The sequence below is a fragment of the Python bivittatus genome, unplaced genomic scaffold, assembly GCF_059951505.1.
Source record: "Python bivittatus isolate LINGU-HERP-01145 unplaced genomic scaffold, Pbiv_v1 ctg000020_np1212, whole genome shotgun sequence".
NCBI lineage: Eukaryota > Metazoa > Chordata > Lepidosauria > Squamata > Pythonidae > Python > Python bivittatus.
In genome coordinates, this window is record NW_028277030.1 from 44,331,072 (window position 1) to 44,351,857 (window position 20,786).

Here is a 20,786-nt window from a genome sequence, read left to right on the forward strand (position 1 = left end):
TCATATCAAGGACTTCACCACTATCACCCCACCCAAGGCTGGGAGAAGGACCAATGACCAATGTGACAATGCTCTACAACACCCAGTATTATAGTTTTGGGATAGAATTTGGTGGTCCTGTTCAAATGACAACTGTAACTAATTCCCTTCCTTCACCAGAATTGAGAAGATTCATGGAATACTCCTCTCTGTTTTGGAAGTCGGAAGAAAAGGCTAATCCTTGAGAAACTCCATAAAAATGAGTCTTTGTCCTATTCAGTTTTCACCCCTGGGGCCATATGGGAAGGGTGATGGAAAAGAGGGATAATGGATAAGCGTCACCATCTCTCTCTCTCTCTCTCTCAAAGAAAACCAGCCCCAAGATGTGGCCTACCAGGACAAGGATGGAGTTAATTCCTCTGGAGAACACTGATATAGTCAGTCACATCATCCAAACCTAGGCACCAGTTTCATTGTTTTGGCCTGATCACTGCCCCATACAACCTGATTTCCATGTCAAATTAAAGAGCCACTTCCACCTCAATAAATATCAGAAAATAATTATTCCTCACGGAACCCTATGCTTGGGCATTAGATTATTAATTGCATTTTCATAGCATGGGAGAGAGTGAAAATGGGTATGCAGGTAGGTTCTTGTTTCTTGTCAGTATCCTAACTAGGAAATATAGACAGGATAGTTTGATTTTCCAGACCATGATAGAACAGACTTTGCATGCAATAGATGACATCTATTTGCATATTTGTACGATTTGCATCATTTTGTATGATTTGCATCATTTGTACGATAGTGTTATTTGCATCATTTTGCAATTTGCATCATTTGTACGATAGTGTTATTATTTAAATGACATAATTTGCATCATTTGCACTGCTGCAATGACATACCCTTCCATTCACTGAACTTTCGAGAATAAGGAATACCCCCCCCCTTCCCAATTAATCCTTTAAAACTAGGTTTCAGTATATTTACAGTTGATAAGAACAAAAACTATACTCAATCTTAGCCAAGGACCAAGAAGCTTCTTATCGTTTTGACTACGATCAAGCATAACATTTACAATTGCCATGAATTGTCATTGAAAATCATACTCAGAGCACTGGAATATTTAAGCAGGCACAAACATATATCTTAGGAATTATTAACTTAGGTGCCAGTATACAGAAATTTCATTTGGTAGCAAGGCCCAGAAAATCTCTGTTTTTTTTTTTTTAAAACTAATGATAATGCCCCCATGGCTGATTCTAAGAATAATAAATAAAACTAATTTAATGCTTTTTTTCTCTTAACTATGTATTTTCCAAATATTACAGCAAACTTCCTCAACTTGCTGCTCTCTGGATGAGTTGGAATATAATTTCCATTTTCATGGGTGATTGAAATTGTAGTCCATACACTGCATTATGGCTCTTTATCTTCCAAATAAAAACAAGGAATCTCCCTCCCAATTCTAGTGCATTATTTAAATTATCATCTTCATGTTATTATTATACAGAACAGAAAAATTAACACATATATCCTCATTAAGAAAGTGATCAGATACACATACACGTGAGGATATTAAATTATTGAAATCGTCTGTCCTGCCAGAATCTTTATTCTGGTTTGCTTTGCACTTATCATCATCCTTTCTCTGGGCAGGCTTCAGACTTCTTGACTTGACCAAATATAAAACTCATTTGGGAAATTATTTTTTAAAATATACACAGGCCTTTGGAATCTTTATCTCACTAGCAGCTTTTCTTTGAGATTAACAAACCCTGTGAATCAATGCAAACTGAGTTTCCCTTCTATCATTTTGCTAGGATAAGGCTTTCTGTATTTTCTGATCAGTTTTTCCAATTGCGTAAGAATACTTAACATGATCAGGCAGTTCTATATGCTCTTGGTAAGGTAGCAAATGTTTCTTTTCTCACTAGTGAATTTGGGATGCTGCTATGAGACAGATGATATCATACAGATGATGTCATACAGACTCAGAGGGCGAATAATAGAGCCCTCATTTCCTTTATAGAGATCAGGGGATGCTGCTAATCTTTCCTGAAATTGAAGATGAGATTCCCAGAGCAGGCCTTTCTTTCTCCCAAGCAGGGGGAGGGAGGGACTGCACATACACTATCCTTCCTAATATCTTACTGTGGTATGTTTTGTTAGACTGAAAGTAACAAACTCTATTTCACTTTCTTCAATTCTGTTTGAGATTCTTTTCTGCAAAGGTTGTTCTCTACGGACTGTGTAATTCAGGTGGAACCTGCCTCCATCTTAGCTTTCAAGACAAGAGAGAACTGCCTGATGACAAAAGGAGGCTCTTTTGGTCTTTTGCTCTTTTGGAAAGGAGGCAGTTGGGTTTGTTCTACAGGCAACTTGTGGTGAAGCTAATATTCTGACAAATAGAGTTATGAGATAAACTGGGAAATCTGCTCAAAATGAGATGTTTTCCTTCTAAACAGTTCTAACTTTTAGCCTATACATGCTTACTTGGAAGAGGCATAAGATTTAATTGCAATCAGTTGTGCATATGTTTGCACTTTTATTGAACGTTCAGGGTCTGAACTGAGCCACCTTCATTTAGAAGGAGTAAATTATGTGATGAACTCGAGAATACAAGTAGAAACAGTGCACCTTACATCCTGGAACAGGAGAAAGATAATCAGATGTCTTCAAGACATTTTGGACTCCAGGAGCCCTAATGCCTTTTTAACCATTGTAGCTGAAGTTGAGAGTAGCTGATATACAGACTTCATCTGAAGTGCACCAACTCCTTTGCCCCTACTTCCAGAATGAAAATCTCATTTTGCAGAACAGGCTGCGCTAAGCTAAAGTGGGGTTGAGTAATTTGTGTTGGGCTGTTGCAGATGTTGTTTCACTTTGATGGGACTTTGAACTGAACACTCCTTCAAACCTGCTATGGGATGAACTGAACACTCCTTCAAACCTGTATTGGATGCAGTCTGAATCCCAAGTACTAAGAACAAAATGAAGTTGTCAAGTTCTTTCACTCTGCATTGCTTCTGAGCTTTCCTCTAGCATAACCTATACCTCACTGGAAGGACTAGAAGATGCTTCTGTGCATGTGCAGGACGTGTGCAGAAGTATCTTCCCACTACTGGAGGCAGCAGCGCTACCTCAGCAACAAATTACATGCTTTGAGGAGGTAAATCACACGACTGCTGCACTTCAGTGAAGTGAATCATGTAGCCTCTGCAATGTAAAGTCCCTCCTCAAAGCAAAGAGCAGTATTCCCATGGGGGGCGGTGGGGGGGGGGGGGAACAAAAGGCCAAGATGGTGGGAGTGACCATGTGATTAAAGCCACACTCCTTTGTATGTGTATCCCCCTTCCTGCAGATACCTGTGCTTCTCCCATAGGCCTAGTTTGTGGTTCTCCATGTTGTGGGAACTCAGCCATTGTCTTAGCATATTCTGGAACCACACCACCACCATAAACTGTAGTATAGCTTATTTAGTGGAGCATAACATTTTTTGTAAACACAGAAGTTGTGCTTTGTTAATGCTTTGTTATATAAACCCAGCCATAGAGTTGGAGAAGGTTTAGTAGGTGATTTAGTGTAGCATTTTTCTCAGCAGGAGAGAAGAAATGGAAAAAGAGTATCCCCAGCAGACGGTTTTTCATCCTCTGCTGAAAACTTCTAATAGCAAAGTATTTATCGCTAGGTCACAAATGTATTTTATATTTTACGAACAAACATCTCACACTAAATAATTAGATTTCAGATATACCTGTAGTTCTCCTTCCATTATACTCAGGAGCCGGACGAGGTCCTCTTTAGAAAGTTCTATTGATTTCTTGCTTTTCCGCTCATTAGGCCCTTGTAATTTGCTGCGCTGCTTCACAGTTCCTGGACCTGAGATTTCATCTTTCTGATTAGATTTGTTCTTTTTCTTACTATCTTCCTGAAGGTTTTGATTTTCTGAAGAGTTGATAATGGTCTTTGACTTGGGTAACTGCTCGTTGGATGAGCTCTCCCCACCTTGATTTCGAGATTTCATTTTGATCTAGATAAAGGGGAAAAAATTGAATGCAAGAATGGGCAAGTTTCTTTCTACATTTTAAGAAATTACAGCTTGTCTATTTGCACAGGAGTCTTAAGACAACCCAGAATGAATCCGTTGTAACCATACTACAAGTAGTCCAAACATTTTCAGCCTCATTATAAATAAACATCAGTTGACAACATTTGGCGCAAAATATTATGGAGTATTGTATAAATATAAATTTAAATATTCAAGTGAGCTTTACATATTCACTGCTGCAATGCAACAGTGATGGAAATTGCTGTAACTGGTCACTGGAAACCAGAGAATCTGAGAGAGAGAGAGAGAGAGAGGGAGGGAGGGAGAGAGGGAGGGAGGGAGGGAAAGAATTTTGCATGGCTATGTCATATAGCCACATAAATATTTTCTGGACTCCCTAATTGGGGGAGAATGATTCTGAATTTTAAGGAAAATTCAAAGCATTTCATTGCTTTCATGATGCTAGGAGCAAAGCACCATTTGAAGCTGTTTCATAAAGGAATGCAGCTGCTTCTGCTTCTAAAAACTTGTTTCAGATCATTATGACATGTTGTCCACAGTTGTGGTAGCAGGAAGGAATTACTTTGCATGCACAGAAGCCTTTTCCAGATACTGGAACTTCCAGAAGTGGTCTTAGAGTGACAAGAAGTGTTTCAAGGAGGTAAACTGCAGCATCTTCACATCTCAACGAGGCAAACTGGTTACTTCCATGGAGTGAAGTATATCATAGCAACAAAGTTGGGCACCTGACACTGGTCTAGTAGAGAGTCTTTTATCACCTTATTTCTATTAGAATAATGTTCAAACATACATATATAATGGCTACTAAACAGAATGTAAATATCATCCCTTAACATAAACATTTTCTCCTGTAAGAACAATGGTTAATGAAAATTAGCTTCCTAATAGTATTCTTGGCTCTGGGAGAATATTATCAATAAAGTCCCTTTGTTACTCAACAGCCTAATTGTTGTGCTTTTCTTCCATCTTTGAGAAGAAGGTATGTTGATATTAAAACAGCAGCTCCCACAGCATTCTTTTGACTATGGCTCAGTTGCTGTCCACACAGAAAGTAACAGGAATTATTGGGCGAAAAGCAGGAAAGCCTGAAGTTCTGGTCTCCCTGGCATCCAAGCCAGAAATGGCCATGGAGGCATGGAGCCCAACAGCAGCATGAGAGGGCTAATCTGATGGTGGGCCAATTAGAGCCCAATAGGACTCCTCAGTGCAACATAAAACATTCTCACAGGGATCTTCTTCCATTTTCTCATGAAGAATATTTCTTTCCTGCCGGATCACTGTGATCCAGCTTCAGCCTGCCTCACCATGGTTTGGCACCAAGACGGAGTCTCTGTTGTGAGGATAAGTCTTTAGCGCGTGGGCTGTCTTGGAGCTGGTGCAAGGAGACTGGGTGGATGAGGCCTAATACAGTTTGAGCTGGAAGTTCTTATAAGAATGTATCAGTATATCAATTTAAAGTAGTACTGGCTGTCACCCCTTGATACGCTATTGTGAACAAGAGATTTCTTGCAAATCTATCTGTTTTTCCTTTTAGCTCCTTTCCTGGATTGCAGCCTCATAGTAGAATGAAGGCCAAACCATATACTGTAAGATGGAGTACTATCTGAGGCCAGAGGAGTGTGCTGCCTGTCCCTTCTACTTCATCTTTTCTTTCCTTCATTCATTTTGCTTCTACGTTAGTGGCAGCAGCACAAGTGACCTCACTCATCAAAATCTCAGATGAAACAGTGGAAAATGTGGAAAAAAGTGACCATGGAGGTCCCCTGCATCGTAATGACTTTGCCATTATGACAGCAAATGCTGTTTTAAAGGATGTGTGCATGCATAGTTCCTAATCTGGCTAGGTCAAGCCCATTTCTCTACAAACTTACTTTAACTAAATCTAGGAGATTAAGCTCAATGGGTTTAAGTGTGTGCTTTTTGAGTGAGATCATGACTGTGGCATATTCAGAATATGAAGTACATTGAGCTTTTAGAAGAAACAAATCCAATTTTGTTTCCTCAGATAACATTTTAAAATATTTTATTTAAAAACCTTCAGCCTGGATGCATTTAAACTCTATCTAGCTCTTCCATTTTTCAGTTTTTCTCCAATTTATAATCCAGAAAGGATGAGATGAGAGGTTGTATTAATAATATGACTTGTGTGTGTGTGCCTTCTAGTCAGTGTTGACTCCTGGCAACTGCCTGGATTAGTCCCTGCAGTTTTCTTGGCAAGGTTTCAGAGGTAGTTTGCCATTGCCTCCTTCCTAGGGCTGAGAGAGTGTAACTGGCACAAGGTCACCCAGCTGGTTTTGTGCCTAAGGTGGGACTAGAACTCAGAGTCTCCCAGTTTCTAGTCTGATGCCTTAACCACAACACCAAATAATATGACATAGCCATATTGAAACCGCTCAAAAATATGTTATCGTGACATCCTTGTCTATTTCCAGAATGGTTTCTTGTTGATTAAATTGAAGATACCTATTATGGAATTCAAAGATTTGCATCCCATCTTCTTATTGAACTGTTTAACAGTACAAAATTATATGGGAAACAATTTGCAATAACAAAACCAAACAAAATTAAAAGAGGAAGTTCTAATTTGCAACCTACCTGGTGAAAACTAAATTGGTAAGCCAAAATGGCAAAATGAAAATAAGAAAAGGAAAGAATAACAACACACCAATAATTGGTTGGGTTCAGATTTTGTACTACTTTATAGTGTTCTTTGTTTGACTTAGCAGGTTCTGTGAACTCAGACCTTACGACTGATGCAGTACAATATTGTTAAGCAAACAATGCCATTGTGTTGCATCTCTAAATTGCTATGAAACATTAAGCCATTTTGTGGCTGGGCCTGTGTAACATTCAAACGCAGACCATGGCTTAAATTGTGATTATGGGGAATCACCATGGCCAACTATGCCATTCAAACTCAGAACATGTAATGTGCAGTTAACTCTTCTTTCTGTCCTTCAGACACAGTCAGGAGACTGAAATGGCTGTAAAACAGAATTAGTCCATCTGTAGCTTTCCTATTGCTTTTTTTCACTCCCCACATAAGCTCAGAGAATGAAATGCATGATGAAAATGCAAAAGGAGTGGGATAAATGTGCATCCACAGCTTTGACTAGGCATTTCTCTCTCTCCACCATTGTTTAAAATAAACTAGGAATGACCAGCTGGGCAATCACTGCACTGATTACAATATAGGTTAATCAACAAACAGGCTGGTCACAATTTCCCACATCATCTTATAAATGAACCAATATACAGTATAGTATCATGTAAATCAGTGTTTCTCAACCTTGGCAGCTTTTAGATGGGTGGACTTCAACTCCCAGAATTCTGAGGAGAAACACTGATGTAAATGAAATGCTTCCTAGAGTGCTACTAAGGTTTGGAACAAAACAGTAAAGGAACTATTCAAATCTTCCTTGTAAGGATACTGCAGTTTATATTGCACTTTACATAATATTGCACTTCTGACAATACCAGGATATCGCTGAAACTTCTAAATAAATTTGAGGATGCAAGGAACAGAATTTTCAGAAGTTTAGATGTTAACTTGAGTTTGTTTTTAATGGAACACACAAGCATTTTTAGTCCTAAGCATATGTTTATAGTAAAAATGAATTTTATCAGAGCTAGTTATATTCTAAAAGTATGAATAGGATTAGAAGAACCTACTTCAAAGAGTTTGTCACTGTTCCAAAATCATATGAATAAAATGCCTTATTAGTACAAATATATGAGTATTCTGTATAATTGATAGGAAAAAAAGCAGAAAATCCAAATAATATTTTCAGGGCCAAATTCGCATGCATTTATGTTGAAATGTAAACAAGAGCCAGATTTTCAATAATAGATAGAGAACTTGAGAGATTACCAAACACATCACATCCATTATTTCAGTTATTCTAATAGTAACAATGAAACCCAGTTTGGTGTAGTGGTTAAGACACCAGGCTAGAAACCGAGAGGCTATGAGTTCTAATCCCACCTTAGGCACAAAACCATCTGGGTGACCTTGGGTCAGTCACTCTCTCAGCCCTAGGAAGGAGGCAATGGCAAACCACTTCTGAAAAAAACCTTGCCAAGAAAACTGCAGGGACTTGTCTGGGCAGTTACCAGGAGTCAAGACTGACTCGAAGGTACACGCACGCATGCACGCATGCACGCACACATAACAATACTGTACAATATCTCAATATGATGAGCTTAAACTAAGAATCAGTTACTGAGTTCATACTATAGTGTAAGATATGGCTTTTAAACTATGTCTTGTTAAATAAACCATAATCAATGGGTTAAAACGGCACACAACATAGTTTATAAACCACATTATCTAGATTTATTCAAATGCAAAGTCAAAAAAAGCAAATCATATTATGGCTTAGTATTATTTGTGAACCAGATGAGTGAGTTGCCTAACATTATCTACTAAGGTGAGAAATAACCAGAGATTTATTCATAGTTTAACTTCTGTAGTAAACATCAAAAACATCTGCTTTATTAGGATACATGTGTTGAAAAGGTTTGTAGCACTGAGGTTATTACGAATTGTTATTTTGTATTAAAAATTCCTAGCTTTATTATATGACAATATAGCTTCACATGACAGTTCATACATTGTACCAAACCATAATAGGGTTTATTTAGATTAGCAATAATTAAATCAAAGTAAAACCAAATCAACCACCACCAAAAACTCAGGAAGAGGGACATTAGTGCAATATGAGACTTGCCATTGTGATTTATAAAACGTGAGGAATGGCTTCACATTACGTATGAGCCAAACCCAAGTTCAGAACACAATGCTTGATTAAGGTAAACCATGGTTAGTATGATCAGATAATCCAGCCAATGATCCTTTGCCTGTGAATAAAATGTGAATTGTTCTTTGGGAAGTGACTTTAAAACTGATCACATTATTTCAGGATTATTCTGCAAATATATACACTGTATGAAGAACAGAGCTACCCGATCTGGGTTACAAAATTCTGGACGACTGCCAGATGGCAGGAAAGAAATTGGCCAGATCTGGAAGCTCTAGTGCAATTGCTTACAGAGGTAGAGACGGTTCCCCTATGAATCAGGAAGACAGAACTAGATGAGTGAGCAAAGTGTTGTATTTCAAGATAGTGCTATGGCTCTGCTGCCATGGAATCCCTCTGCCTGATAATAATGTGTGAGGTGGTTTGCCAGACATGAAATATTGATTCAGTTAGTTCTTTCTCCCTTATTCTTCAGTGGCTACTCACCTTTTCCCATTTAAAAGTGTAATATTCAGATGAGCATTTGGTCTTCAACTCATCAAAACAACACATATACAACAATCAACAGAAAAGTGACAATTCTTCTAAAAGATGGTTGGATAGGAGCATGCTTCTCTTCTGCCCACGCTCTGGATGCTTCTGATGAGGAATCATGTATTACTTTTATCAGAGGTATTATTTAACATATGCTACATGTTATTCAATTAGCACATAGGCATATGTTCATACTTGATGACAACCCTTTAAAACACTCTTATGTACAACATTAGCACTATTAATACTAGATGTATTTAATTCTAAAGCCAACTTCTTCTGGACTGTGAAACATTTCATTTTCCATTCCATTTATATTATTTAACACTCTTATTACAATCTCAGTGCCTAAACTACATGATCACAGCCAAATGTTCTTTCTCATATTTAAAATGCATGATTGTAAGAGGTAGCACAGCAGCTTCTACGCTATAGATGAACTTCTAAACTTACGAATAGGTAACATAAAACAAGTTTGGATGTTTCCATAGATGTGTGCTCTCAGTGTAATGTCAATTTATGTTTCACATGGGTAGAACAATAATCACACAGTAAATATTACAGGCAGAACTTTAATATCAGCTGACAACATTCAAACTCAATGTTTTCTTTTTCTTTCTTTCTTTTTAAAACTATTTTGCACATTCAGCTGAAAAGTGAATGATGTTATCAAGAGGCACTGATATGCATATCTTTAGAGAAAAGTTGCCAGGATTATGCATGAAAATACTTGCACATAGGCAGATAAATTCTTATTGTGATAGAAGAAGGGAGCTGAGACAATGTAAAAAAAAAAAAAAAATTGAACAGAAGTAGTACAGCAGGAAAGTAGCTACAAGAAAACATTGCAAGAGGAAAGATTGTTAATACCAGCTATCATTTAGAATAACCTTTAGGGGATGTATGGTCATAAAACTTAATATTTGATCTTTGGAAGGACCTGGGGACAATTTACAATACTTTCAGGGTGGGTTTCCACAACATCTGAGTCAGTGAGGACATCACTCAGTGTAGCCTCCAGACTTTGTGACCTCAGGCAAAATGCCTCCACTGGGTTTTTTGGTTCATCTGTGAGTCCTTCCCCCTGCCCCAATGACTTACAGCAGCTTCTACAGTCATCCAACTATCATTGTGCCAAAATAAAGTAATGAGGATAGGCTTTATATCACTTCAGTGATACCTGGGTGATGCTATGAAGATGCGTTAAGTCAGTACTGGGAAAGTGGCCCAAGTAGGCTTATAGGTCAGTGATGGCAGCAGCCTGCTAAGCTGATGGTCTTCTCAACATTTAATTTCTCACAAGGACCCCAGAATATTATAGGGCTGCTTTAAATTTTTATTTAATGTTGCCTTTCTGTTCAAAATGAATACTCAAGGCATATTTTACTTCACAGTACAAAAAAAATACAAAATATAAAAATTAAAAACAAGTAACCTTTGTTGAGTGATGGGAGATGAAGTTAAAAGCATTTGGAAGACCACAGATTGCTTTAGTTTTTGTTGGTTTGTTTTTGTAGGCTTCCCTAATATATGTTTTGGTGTATTCTGGTATTATACATAATGTTCAGAAGGACTGAATGTTCATCCCCAGAATACATGCATGGTATTCAGTAATGTGTGTGTGTGTGTGTGTGTGTGTGTGTGTGTGTAAATTAGAAGGTTATAATTGGAAAATAAAGATAAAAGTAATTTTAAAATTAAAGGAAATACTGACATAAATTGTAATTCTTTATTTTACTGTAGATCTTATTTGATAGTAGCTTTCTTTCCTGGCATTTGGCTGTATAGGAAAGACAGATGGCTTCTTTTCAGAAAGAAGCTCCCATTTTTTTTGAAAGTGCATCTTCATTGTATTTTTCCCTCCAAAAGATAGGCAGGCTAATCTATGAGGAAAATAATAGAAAATACAGGATTGGCCACTATCTTTATTTTCTGGACGTCACATTTTGCTCTGATGCTGTTGGCCAATTAGGCCTGGGGCCAGCAGAGGTGAAATGTCACGTAGGAATGTGGGGCCAGACAAGAAGGAAATGGTCTGGAAGCTAGCCTTCTGCATCTGTTATGAATTACCAGCTGGCAAATGTGACAGGAAAAGAAGGAATAATAATCTGTCTAGATGGGAATGTTCTTTACTAATCAGTTAGTGAGATATGATCTGCTGCTTACCTTATCATGCTGGTAGGAAAGGTCATGGGTGTGAGCCAGGCTCCCTGAGGTCACAGTTCCTGTGATGTGCAATCTGGCTAATCCAGCATGCCTTCGGAGTAATCTTGGGGCCAATTTAATTTATAGACCCTGAGGGATTTCCCCATTCACAGCCCATTTCAATCCAAAACAACAGTTTTGTTCCCCTATGAAGCTCTGAATGACAAGGACAATTTTGGAGGGCTAGCAGTGGTACCATCAAATCAAGGGTGAGATAGCATGGGTAAGGTATTGTCTACATATTCCCATATTTCTGGTTCTCCAATTCAATCTGTGGTTGGGGTCTTTTCCCCCTCCTCTCCCCTCTGTTGTTACTATTGCCAGGTAAGGGAGGAGAGCAAGGAGGAAAACATTGGGGTTGTGTGTGAATACTGACATGTGCACTTCACAGACTTTATGGATGATGGGGTCTTCAACTCCTGCCTGATACTTAGTTCAGATGGCACCACTGAAGGCTGGCCCTGAGGGCTGACATCACACTATTCATTTTGTACTACTGTTTCTCTCAACTGTTGTTACCGCACAGGGCACTGTGTTATACAAAATACAAATGCATTATAACATGTTACAGGATATCGCATCCCCATGTTGATGCTCAATGTGAATTCTTCTTCATGTTTGCTTTCCACCAGCACATGCACATTTAAGAGTCAAAGAAACATATCTTTGAGGGACAGACTAATTCTGTCCTTCTCTTCCTCTCCATTTTGTTTGGACAATTGCCACATTAGCTAAATAGACTGGGCCTAGCATAAGGGTGGCAACCAGCAACATTTGAGAAATTGCACAATTGTGGGAAGGGAAGGGAAGGGAAGGGAAGGGAAGGGAAGGGAAGGGAAGGGAAGGGAAGGGAAGGGAAGGGAAGGGAAGGGAAGGGAAGGGGGCAGGCGCCAGAAAATGGTGAGTCAAGCCCATTGAGTGAAATCAATGTCTCCCCACTGACCAACAAGACTTCTGTTAGTTCACTTGTAAATCATGTTATTTTGTTAAAAATGGCAGGTTCATATTAAATGAACTCACCATTTCAGGAATACCTCTGGGGATGACAAGTAGCCAGCCGAGGGAGTAGCAATTATAATAGCAAAAGACCCATTTTCCTATGTCCTTTCTTAATGAATTGTTTGTAAATTCTTGCAAAAGAGAGGAGGACAATCATATTGGGAAACGGTTGAAAACAATTTGCATATACAGAAAAATAATCAGCATATAATCTAATCACTTTTTTTTTTAAATCAACCCTCGGAACAGAATGCGTGATTAATAAAAGGGGAAAGATGACAAAAAAGCCAGATTCAGCCCTACTGCTTGCAATATTTAAGTGAGAAAGAAAAGTAGTCAACAATGAAAGTAGAATATTGCATAGATAATAAACTCTGCATGTTCATCTTGGAATATCTAACAAAAAACTTCTGTCTTAAATGATATTTCTTGAATAACACAGAATAATGTTTTGAAATTGTTATTAATCTTAAAAGACTCCATTCAGTGCCAAAGCCAGCTGATGCCTCTTCAGGCACCATCTAGAGTAAATGACAAAACTTCCTACACATGTTGTAGTAGCAGCTATAACTTGGAGGGATTATTAATTGAAATTTCCTTCTTACACTTTTAGACCACACAGTCTCTGCAATTCCTTGGGTAATTAAATGAAATCAAGAAAGGTAAAGACTATTTATAATCCTGGTCATGACAGCTATATGCTAACTCCAGAATAAGAAGCAGAATAGCATGTTTTTGAATACTCATTGTTGTACAATAACCATAAAGTCATATTCTTTTTGTTGGATTCGCACTGAGTTGGGCATGATAGAAAACATGACGTTGGACTCAAAAAATCTGGGCTGGGCAAATTTCTGTAGGCTGAGGACAGTGGCTGATGATGTAAATTGAGGATGTCATGTCCCATTCCTTGACAGTGCTAGGATTTTCTATATTTGGGGTGAATTAGAGGTTTTTTCTGTTTGCTATTGATTCTTGGCAATTGTGATTGTGAAAAGGGACTCTGGGAGCCTCTGGAAGCCCCTTATGTTTTTATGAAGTGGGGTTCCCAGGGAAGTGGACTTTGGATGGCTCTCTAAGTCAGGTATGGACAATCTATTGCCTACAGACTCATGCGGTCCCCTAACTACTTTCTTATCACTTCTAAATATCAGTTCAGCAGCAAACTGTCAAATAATATTGCATTTTTCTGTTTTTTTAATGTGCAAAATGTTCTATATTTGACATTTTAAAAAATAAAAAAGATGAAACATCTGCCTTTCACCCACCAGTAATCTCACCATATTCCTCCCATTTTCAGTGGCTGAAAAAATAAAAACAAAAAAATTGTGGGCTCTGGCTACCCTCATCTGTAGTCTAAATAAATTTTTTTTTCTGGAAAACATTTGGTTATCGTAGAAAATAGTGCAGTCTTTGTGCTAGGTGACATGACTCTGTCCCTGATCCTTGGGATTGGTGATTGTGACCTATCCTTCTGTTTTATCTTCAAATGGGGAAATGTATAGATGTGCAAAACTTACCAATTTGGGAATGGAATGTTCTGAAGAACTCCAGATAGTTCTATTCCTCCTCCAGACCGTGTGTTCCAAGGGGTGGTTGAACAGCTTCCAGAAATAAATTATCCAAACTGGAACCCTTTCAAGGTGGTCCAGGGGTGGTCCAGCCCTGTTTCACCCAGAGTGCTATGTCTGGGACCCTTGAACTTGAACTGCTTCAGTTCAGATTTATTTCTGGAAACTGCCAAAGCTCACTCCACAGAATTACATAGTTTGGAGGAGGTTGGAATGGTCTGGTGGGGGAAACAGAATGTTCTGGAGATCTCCAGAGCATCTATTCCCAAATCAGTAAGTTTTACACATTACCAGGGAAATGCATTGTTGCAAATGACAATGTATCACTGACTTGTGCTTCAAGAGAAAATGTGTGCTCCTACTGGAAAGAATTCTTGCTTGAGCCTACCACCCAGCTCCTGGGCTTCCACCATAGCAACATGTTGTCATGGTTAGAAGGTTCCTGAATGTGGAATTGCTCGTTTGCTAACATGACTGGTCAAAGGAGCTTGGAAGACAGTGTATATTTGCTACTACAGTATGGTGTATGGTGAGTGGAAAGCTACTCACGATTGTACAGTAAATATGTGTATATTTTTCACAAAATTCCCTCACACATCTTCCTTTCTGTTTTGAGGCCTTTTTGCATAACAACACACTGTAGCAGGAAGGCTGAGCTCATAGCATAAGGTCTTAAACCTCCTCTCTTAGAAGCTCTCTGGGACTACACCCCTTAGCTCTGCCTCCTGCCTTGATGTATGGCTTGGTAGGTCCCGCTGCCACCACCTCTCTTCCAGGGAGATGTCTTTACCTGGCATCCTACCACAATCCCCACACTTGGGAGGGATAGCACTCCTACAGTCCACGAGCAAGTAAAAGGAAAAAAAAAGATAATTTGGAAAGGAAATCTGTAGCACCACTCCTGGCCCTGTAGCACTGAGACATACGGCTGGACATATCAGCCCTTCCTCTTTTGTCAGGAAATTAAGCAACGTCACAAGAGATAACAAGAATACATTTTTATTTTAAAAAAAGGAAAAAAGAGAACAAAAAAGCTTTAAAAAAAATTCTAGCAGTTAGACACAAAACATTCAGTGGGAAAGGAGATTAAAAATATGGACAAAAATATAGTTTTGAGGAAAATGTTGAATTTTTCAGAGAGGTAAAATCAAAAAGTTACAAAGGACTGCAAATGGCACCATTTTCTGCAGAATTAACATGATTAGAATTAGGCTGTGTGTTTGCCTGATATGGTGATTGGGGTGCGTTCAATGTACTTTGACATTGTAGCCCTTTGCATATAGACTTAGAGCTAAGTAAGTACGCTATGAATTGGAGCATAATTTCAGGAAAATGTAAACAGAATTACAACTTTGGTTTGATTCCCAACATACTGCAAAAATATTTTATGAAAGAAAAGAAATAGAAATAAGGGAATAAAAATGTGCTTTGTCCTCACCCCAAAAGTTCTACTGTTATCAAAGAAAAACTTAAAATTTTGACCATCTTTAACAAATTGTGCCAAGAAAGAACATTGTAGGATTGCCTCATTCTAACAACATTGTGATTATTCCCTTCAGTGAGAATAGTCTTATTGTATAATCAGCTTCTAAGTGTAAATGCCACGATCTAAAAGCTTTTACGCTGTGTGTACACATAAGTAACGGTGCCACACCTAAATGTATCAGGCATCCCAGAAATAATTGGTCAATCCTATTCTAATCACTATCAGTGATTCCAAGTCTCCATTTATGACATCCAACCTCTACCAGTAATAAAGAGATCAGAAAAAAAGCAAAGTAAGAGAGAAGCATGCTATACAAAAAGCCCATAAACTCATCCATCAAGACACCATATGGCATTATGTATAGTGTAGGTATGATTACTTATGGTTCACTTAAGCATTGTTTACTTAAGTATCCTAGTTGTCTGCATTCACTATGACTGATAAAAAAAAAAGCCAACAATATGAGCAGAGGTGGCACAAAACACAGGCCTAAAATATGGTTGTGATTCAGGATACTGTGTGAAGACAGCCAAACAATAGGAATTTTATGTTTTCAGCTCCTTCTTGAAACCCAAGTTCTGAAATTGAAGAGAATTGAAGTAATTGTCTTTAAAGTATACCAGATCTGATCCCAAAGATGGGGTGGGGGCATAAGTAAACATTGGTGGATTTGTTCTAATCCAGTGGGATTCTTGGATCATTTCCCAATTCCTTTCATTATACTGTAACTCATTTATATTAGGTCAGGTTATTGGTCCCTATAATCCAGCATCTTTTAATTCCAGATACCTGGAAGGTCCTTCACAACTATCTGATCCTTTTCACTGGAGATGCCAGGACTAGACCCAGGACTTTCTCCATGAAACCCATTTGCTCTGCTGCTGATCTGAATCCTCCCTGCGTACAGGGCAGGCTAACATATTTCAGGAACCAGATCTTACAGCGGCTACTTTTAGTCCTCTTTTTAAACACAAGGTTAGTACTTTTATGACAGCGAGGCACAAAAGATTAATTCTGTCCAGGGAAGACAACTGTGTTTTGCAAACTATGTGTTGCTGGGCCTGTCACCAGCAAATCTATTGCAGATTTTTCTGCTGCTTTTGTCAATGAGGATTTTTTTGGTAAGCCGTACTTCTAATTGTTTTGATCTCTTTGGGGGTGGCAGTGCCATTTTGCCTACTTCCAGCCATTCCTCTTCATTCCCTTGTTATTAATCACTCGCTCCCTCCCTCCCTCTTTACCCCAACCCTCTCACCCACACCTGTTAGCCCAGATGACGTGAGAAGGAGTGCCCTCAAGCTCTTTACAACCCTTCCTCTGTGCCTGTGACCTGTCACCAGGCTATTTTTGTACCTGGCTTAAGCGTAGAAGCTGTCCTGGTGGATTGGATGAGGCCCCTCTGGCTTCATCCTGCACTTTTGCTCCACCCTGTTATCCAAGCTATTTTTGGACACGGGTTTAGTGCTCTTTGAAAAGTGTGCCAGTTTTGTGCTAAAAAATGGCTTGAGAGATCACAGGCATGGAGCATTTCCATGTCTAACTACAGTACCTGTCATTTCTCCCAGATACCCACCTACACTTAGCCTACACATAGTAAGAGCAAGAGCAATTGGTGCTGGTTTTCCCCATCAGCAAATAAAACCAGGGGAATTCACCAATTCCTTTTCTTAATTTATCCTTCATTAAAACTATAAGGACAGCACCATTCTCTACCCTCATTCCTCAGGTGGAATAGGATTTGGCCATCAGGGCAGAATGGTTTATGCCACTTTTTGCCATCTGAAGGACATTAACACAGTGGTGAAGGGGAGCCCTGAGTCATGTAATCCCCTCACTAGATTCGTAATTAGTATTCTATTGGCAACATTCTCATCATCTGATTTTGATATGCTGCTTTTATTCATGTTTAATAAAAAGTATATGGCAAGACTATAAAAGTTACCTTATAACCCTAGAGATATATCAAACATAATTACCAAACATAATAGGAATATCCTGAGATGGAAAATATTTTTAAAACACTCATAATTCTATATGATTGATCCTTGGACATGGTCATAACAGTCATTTCTAATACAGATGCTTATATTTCCAAATCCAAAGAGTTGTATTAGAAAGCAGCATGCCAAGTGGAAATTACTCTGAGATCAGATTTTGTATTTGTACCAAATACAAATATCTAGAGTGTGTGTCTGCAGAGTGCTTACACAATGGTGGGCAACAATACTTCTGGAATGTATTTGGACAGACATGCATATTTTCTTTTAAAAGATGGTGTAATTTTTCCATTGGTTCTTCTATTATTATAAATATCACAAACATGTATATTAACAGTGACACACCCACTCCAAATCCATATTCATGTAAGACACATGTGATCAGTTTTGCACATTATGCTAAGCTATAATATGTCTTGTTTGGGTTTGGTTTGACATATTGTGTAAATTCAACCACTGAATTTTGAAGATTGTGGGTTAGCACAGTGTAATGTATAACTCATTCTTCTTATTACTGTAAATAAACCTTGAGTTAGGGCAGTATAAGTACTTAGCCTTTATTTAGGGTTGATCTTGCCCATTATTTTTATACCTTATAGCTCTATGCAGACATTTAGCTGCACAAAAGTACAACTAAACTCAGTTCATGGGTGTGCACACCCATGTAAGCTCCAGCCATCAACATCTTGTTTCACCAAGCTGAATCCTAGAGGCTCATATATTGAGTGCAAAGATTTAAAAGAGCTTTTATAAATACATATAACTTGATCAGGCAGCCTACATAATACGTACTAAAATGGATCTCATTAAATGTCCTTTGTAAGGAGTTTAAATTCAGAATGCAGTTCATGGATGTGGCTCCTAACCTATCAAAGAGTTTTGCTCGCTCTCTCTCTCTCTCTCTCTCACACACACACACACACACACACACACAAATCTGATCCACCTTCATATATCTTTTCTTGGATGATAATAATAATAAGGTATAGTATAGAGTTGATTTAGATCAGTGGATAGGGAGAAGAACTAGGAGAACCAATTTTAGGTCCCAAAGACTGAGAAGCATTTCTCACATATGAAAATAATGCTCGGATGCTATTTCCACTAACTTGGAAAAAAAGCTCTACAAGACTTACTGGGACTTCCTTGCATGGAAAAATACATAGACTAAGATTGCACAAGCAACATTTTCTATTCCCACATCTGTTGTGCAATTTTAAGATCTAAACTGATTATAATCTTGTTTCTTACTTCCTATATTTCACTTACAGTCATAGCATTCGTGCAGGTGTGGGACTTCAATAGCATTTGAAAAGCTCAGTGCTGCTTTTACTGCCTCATGGAAACTAGGTGTTTCGTAAGGTAAGAAAAATGTCAAGAACAGAGACTGAAATGAGCCTAAGATTAATGCACCAGGTACATTGTATGTCAAAACAAAAGAAATATAGCGCATTTATTTTAGCAAAATAAATTCCTCTGTTGTCATTCTTAACCAAGTTACATAATTAGTTTCATTGTATAAAATGTCTTTGTCTTATTCACACATATATTGTGTGACAATTAACTATTTACAAGTAGCAAACTATTTACTATATAATAAATCATTTTCTATTCCTTTATTCAAACATAATATGAATACGTATTTTTTAAAAATGCATGATAAGATAATGAGGTGCAACCTTCCAAAATGACCTTTGGTTATTCTACAACAGTGTTTCTCAACCTTGGCCGCTTGAAGGACTCTGGACTTCAACTCCCAGAATTCCCCAGCCAGCATGAAGTTGAAGTCCACACATCTTTAAGCCAAGTTGAGAAACACTGTTCTAGAAACATCATGTTTGCTGCAGCTTTACTTAATACTGCTTGTAGACTCCAAGATCATTTAACCATAGCTAGGGAGATTTTGAGTTTTCAAGTAAGCTATCCAAGGACCTGAGTAACACACACACACACACACACACACACACACAACCCTCAGGAAAGCCTTAAGGGAAGAATCAATTTCCAACTGCCCTCCCTGAAAAAACTTAAATAAAGTCTGCATTTGACTTAAAACAGATCAGGTGTTTTAATAGAAAACTCAATCTTGTAGCAAGCATCTATCAGTGCTGGCAGATGGTTTGTTTATTTGCATCTTTTTTCTTGACATTATAACCTGAAGGAAAGTTGAAGGAAAGTTGCAAATTCTTGATAACCTGTTGTAAGCCACTTAGAGATACAGCTGAACTCCATATATCTTGAGAAAACTAAGAACTTAATCCATTCTTTGCCAGAATATCACATGGAAACATAGACATAGAGTTTCTAATTAGGCATATGTGAATTGCTAAATATCCTGTTCTCTTCGTTGCTGTAATGTGTGATGTGACTAGGATATTACTCAAGTCTGGTGGTTCTTTCTACACATTATTTTTAATAAAATCATAACCAAGTTAAGATTTTATATTTATATCTCATAATATATGTAATGTAACAAGGTCAAAACCTTTTTTAAAAATTTCAAATCATCTTGTTTTCATTCTTATTATATACATTTCCTTGATGCAGGTCTTTCAAACACAAATATTCCTAATGTAAGCTCCTTTTTAAAGTGTAACATATAATTTTCAATAACTGATTTTTGATTGAGGAAAGATGAACATTAGTGGATGTTGATATAAGTATTCATGTTGCTATGATTTCCTATAGGAAAAGAACCCCCAAATTGCCTTTCAACAGAATTTGTGGTGGAATTTTTTAATTTTCCTTTCTACTAGAAAATTCAAATTCATCTTGGACAATGATGTTCAATCCACATAGGCAATTTCAAGGAGCATGTCTTTCTTTCCTTCATGTCACCTTACACCATTTCCCCACATTCTCTAATAACTTCAAAAATGAGATGATGTAACAGCAGAAGGAATAAAGAAATCTGAAAGGCTTTTTTCATTACATATGGAGTACAATGGATGTATAATTAAAATACCAGGCAAGGTCATGTGAAGAACATATTCATCAAAACCTATCAGAGAGATTTTTATAAAGCCCCACAAAACAAACAAGCAGGATCCATAGGGAAGTGAGCTGGCCAAATTACTATGATGATCTAATGAAATTTTCTCCGTTTCTGGCTCTCCATTGTTGTACTAAGTGGACTTATAAGCAATGCTTTTTGTTAAATCTATCCCTATGCAATGTATGTT

General features: G+C 37.9%; 1 protein-coding gene across 3 annotated transcripts in view; it reads right to left on the reverse strand.

The window, feature by feature from the left end:
- The window catches only part of FILIP1 (filamin A interacting protein 1), an 87,863-nt gene that overhangs the window by 48,662 nt on the left and 18,415 nt on the right, over positions 1-20,786 (reverse strand). For all 3 annotated transcript variants that reach the window (XM_025165893.2, XM_007426956.4, XM_007426957.4), the window contains exon 2: positions 3,738-4,013. In XM_025165893.2, coding sequence (XP_025021661.1) covers positions 3,738-4,007 — 270 coding nt within the window. In that variant the 5' untranslated portion in view covers positions 4,008-4,013. The remainder of the gene's footprint in view (positions 1-3,737; positions 4,014-20,786) is intronic.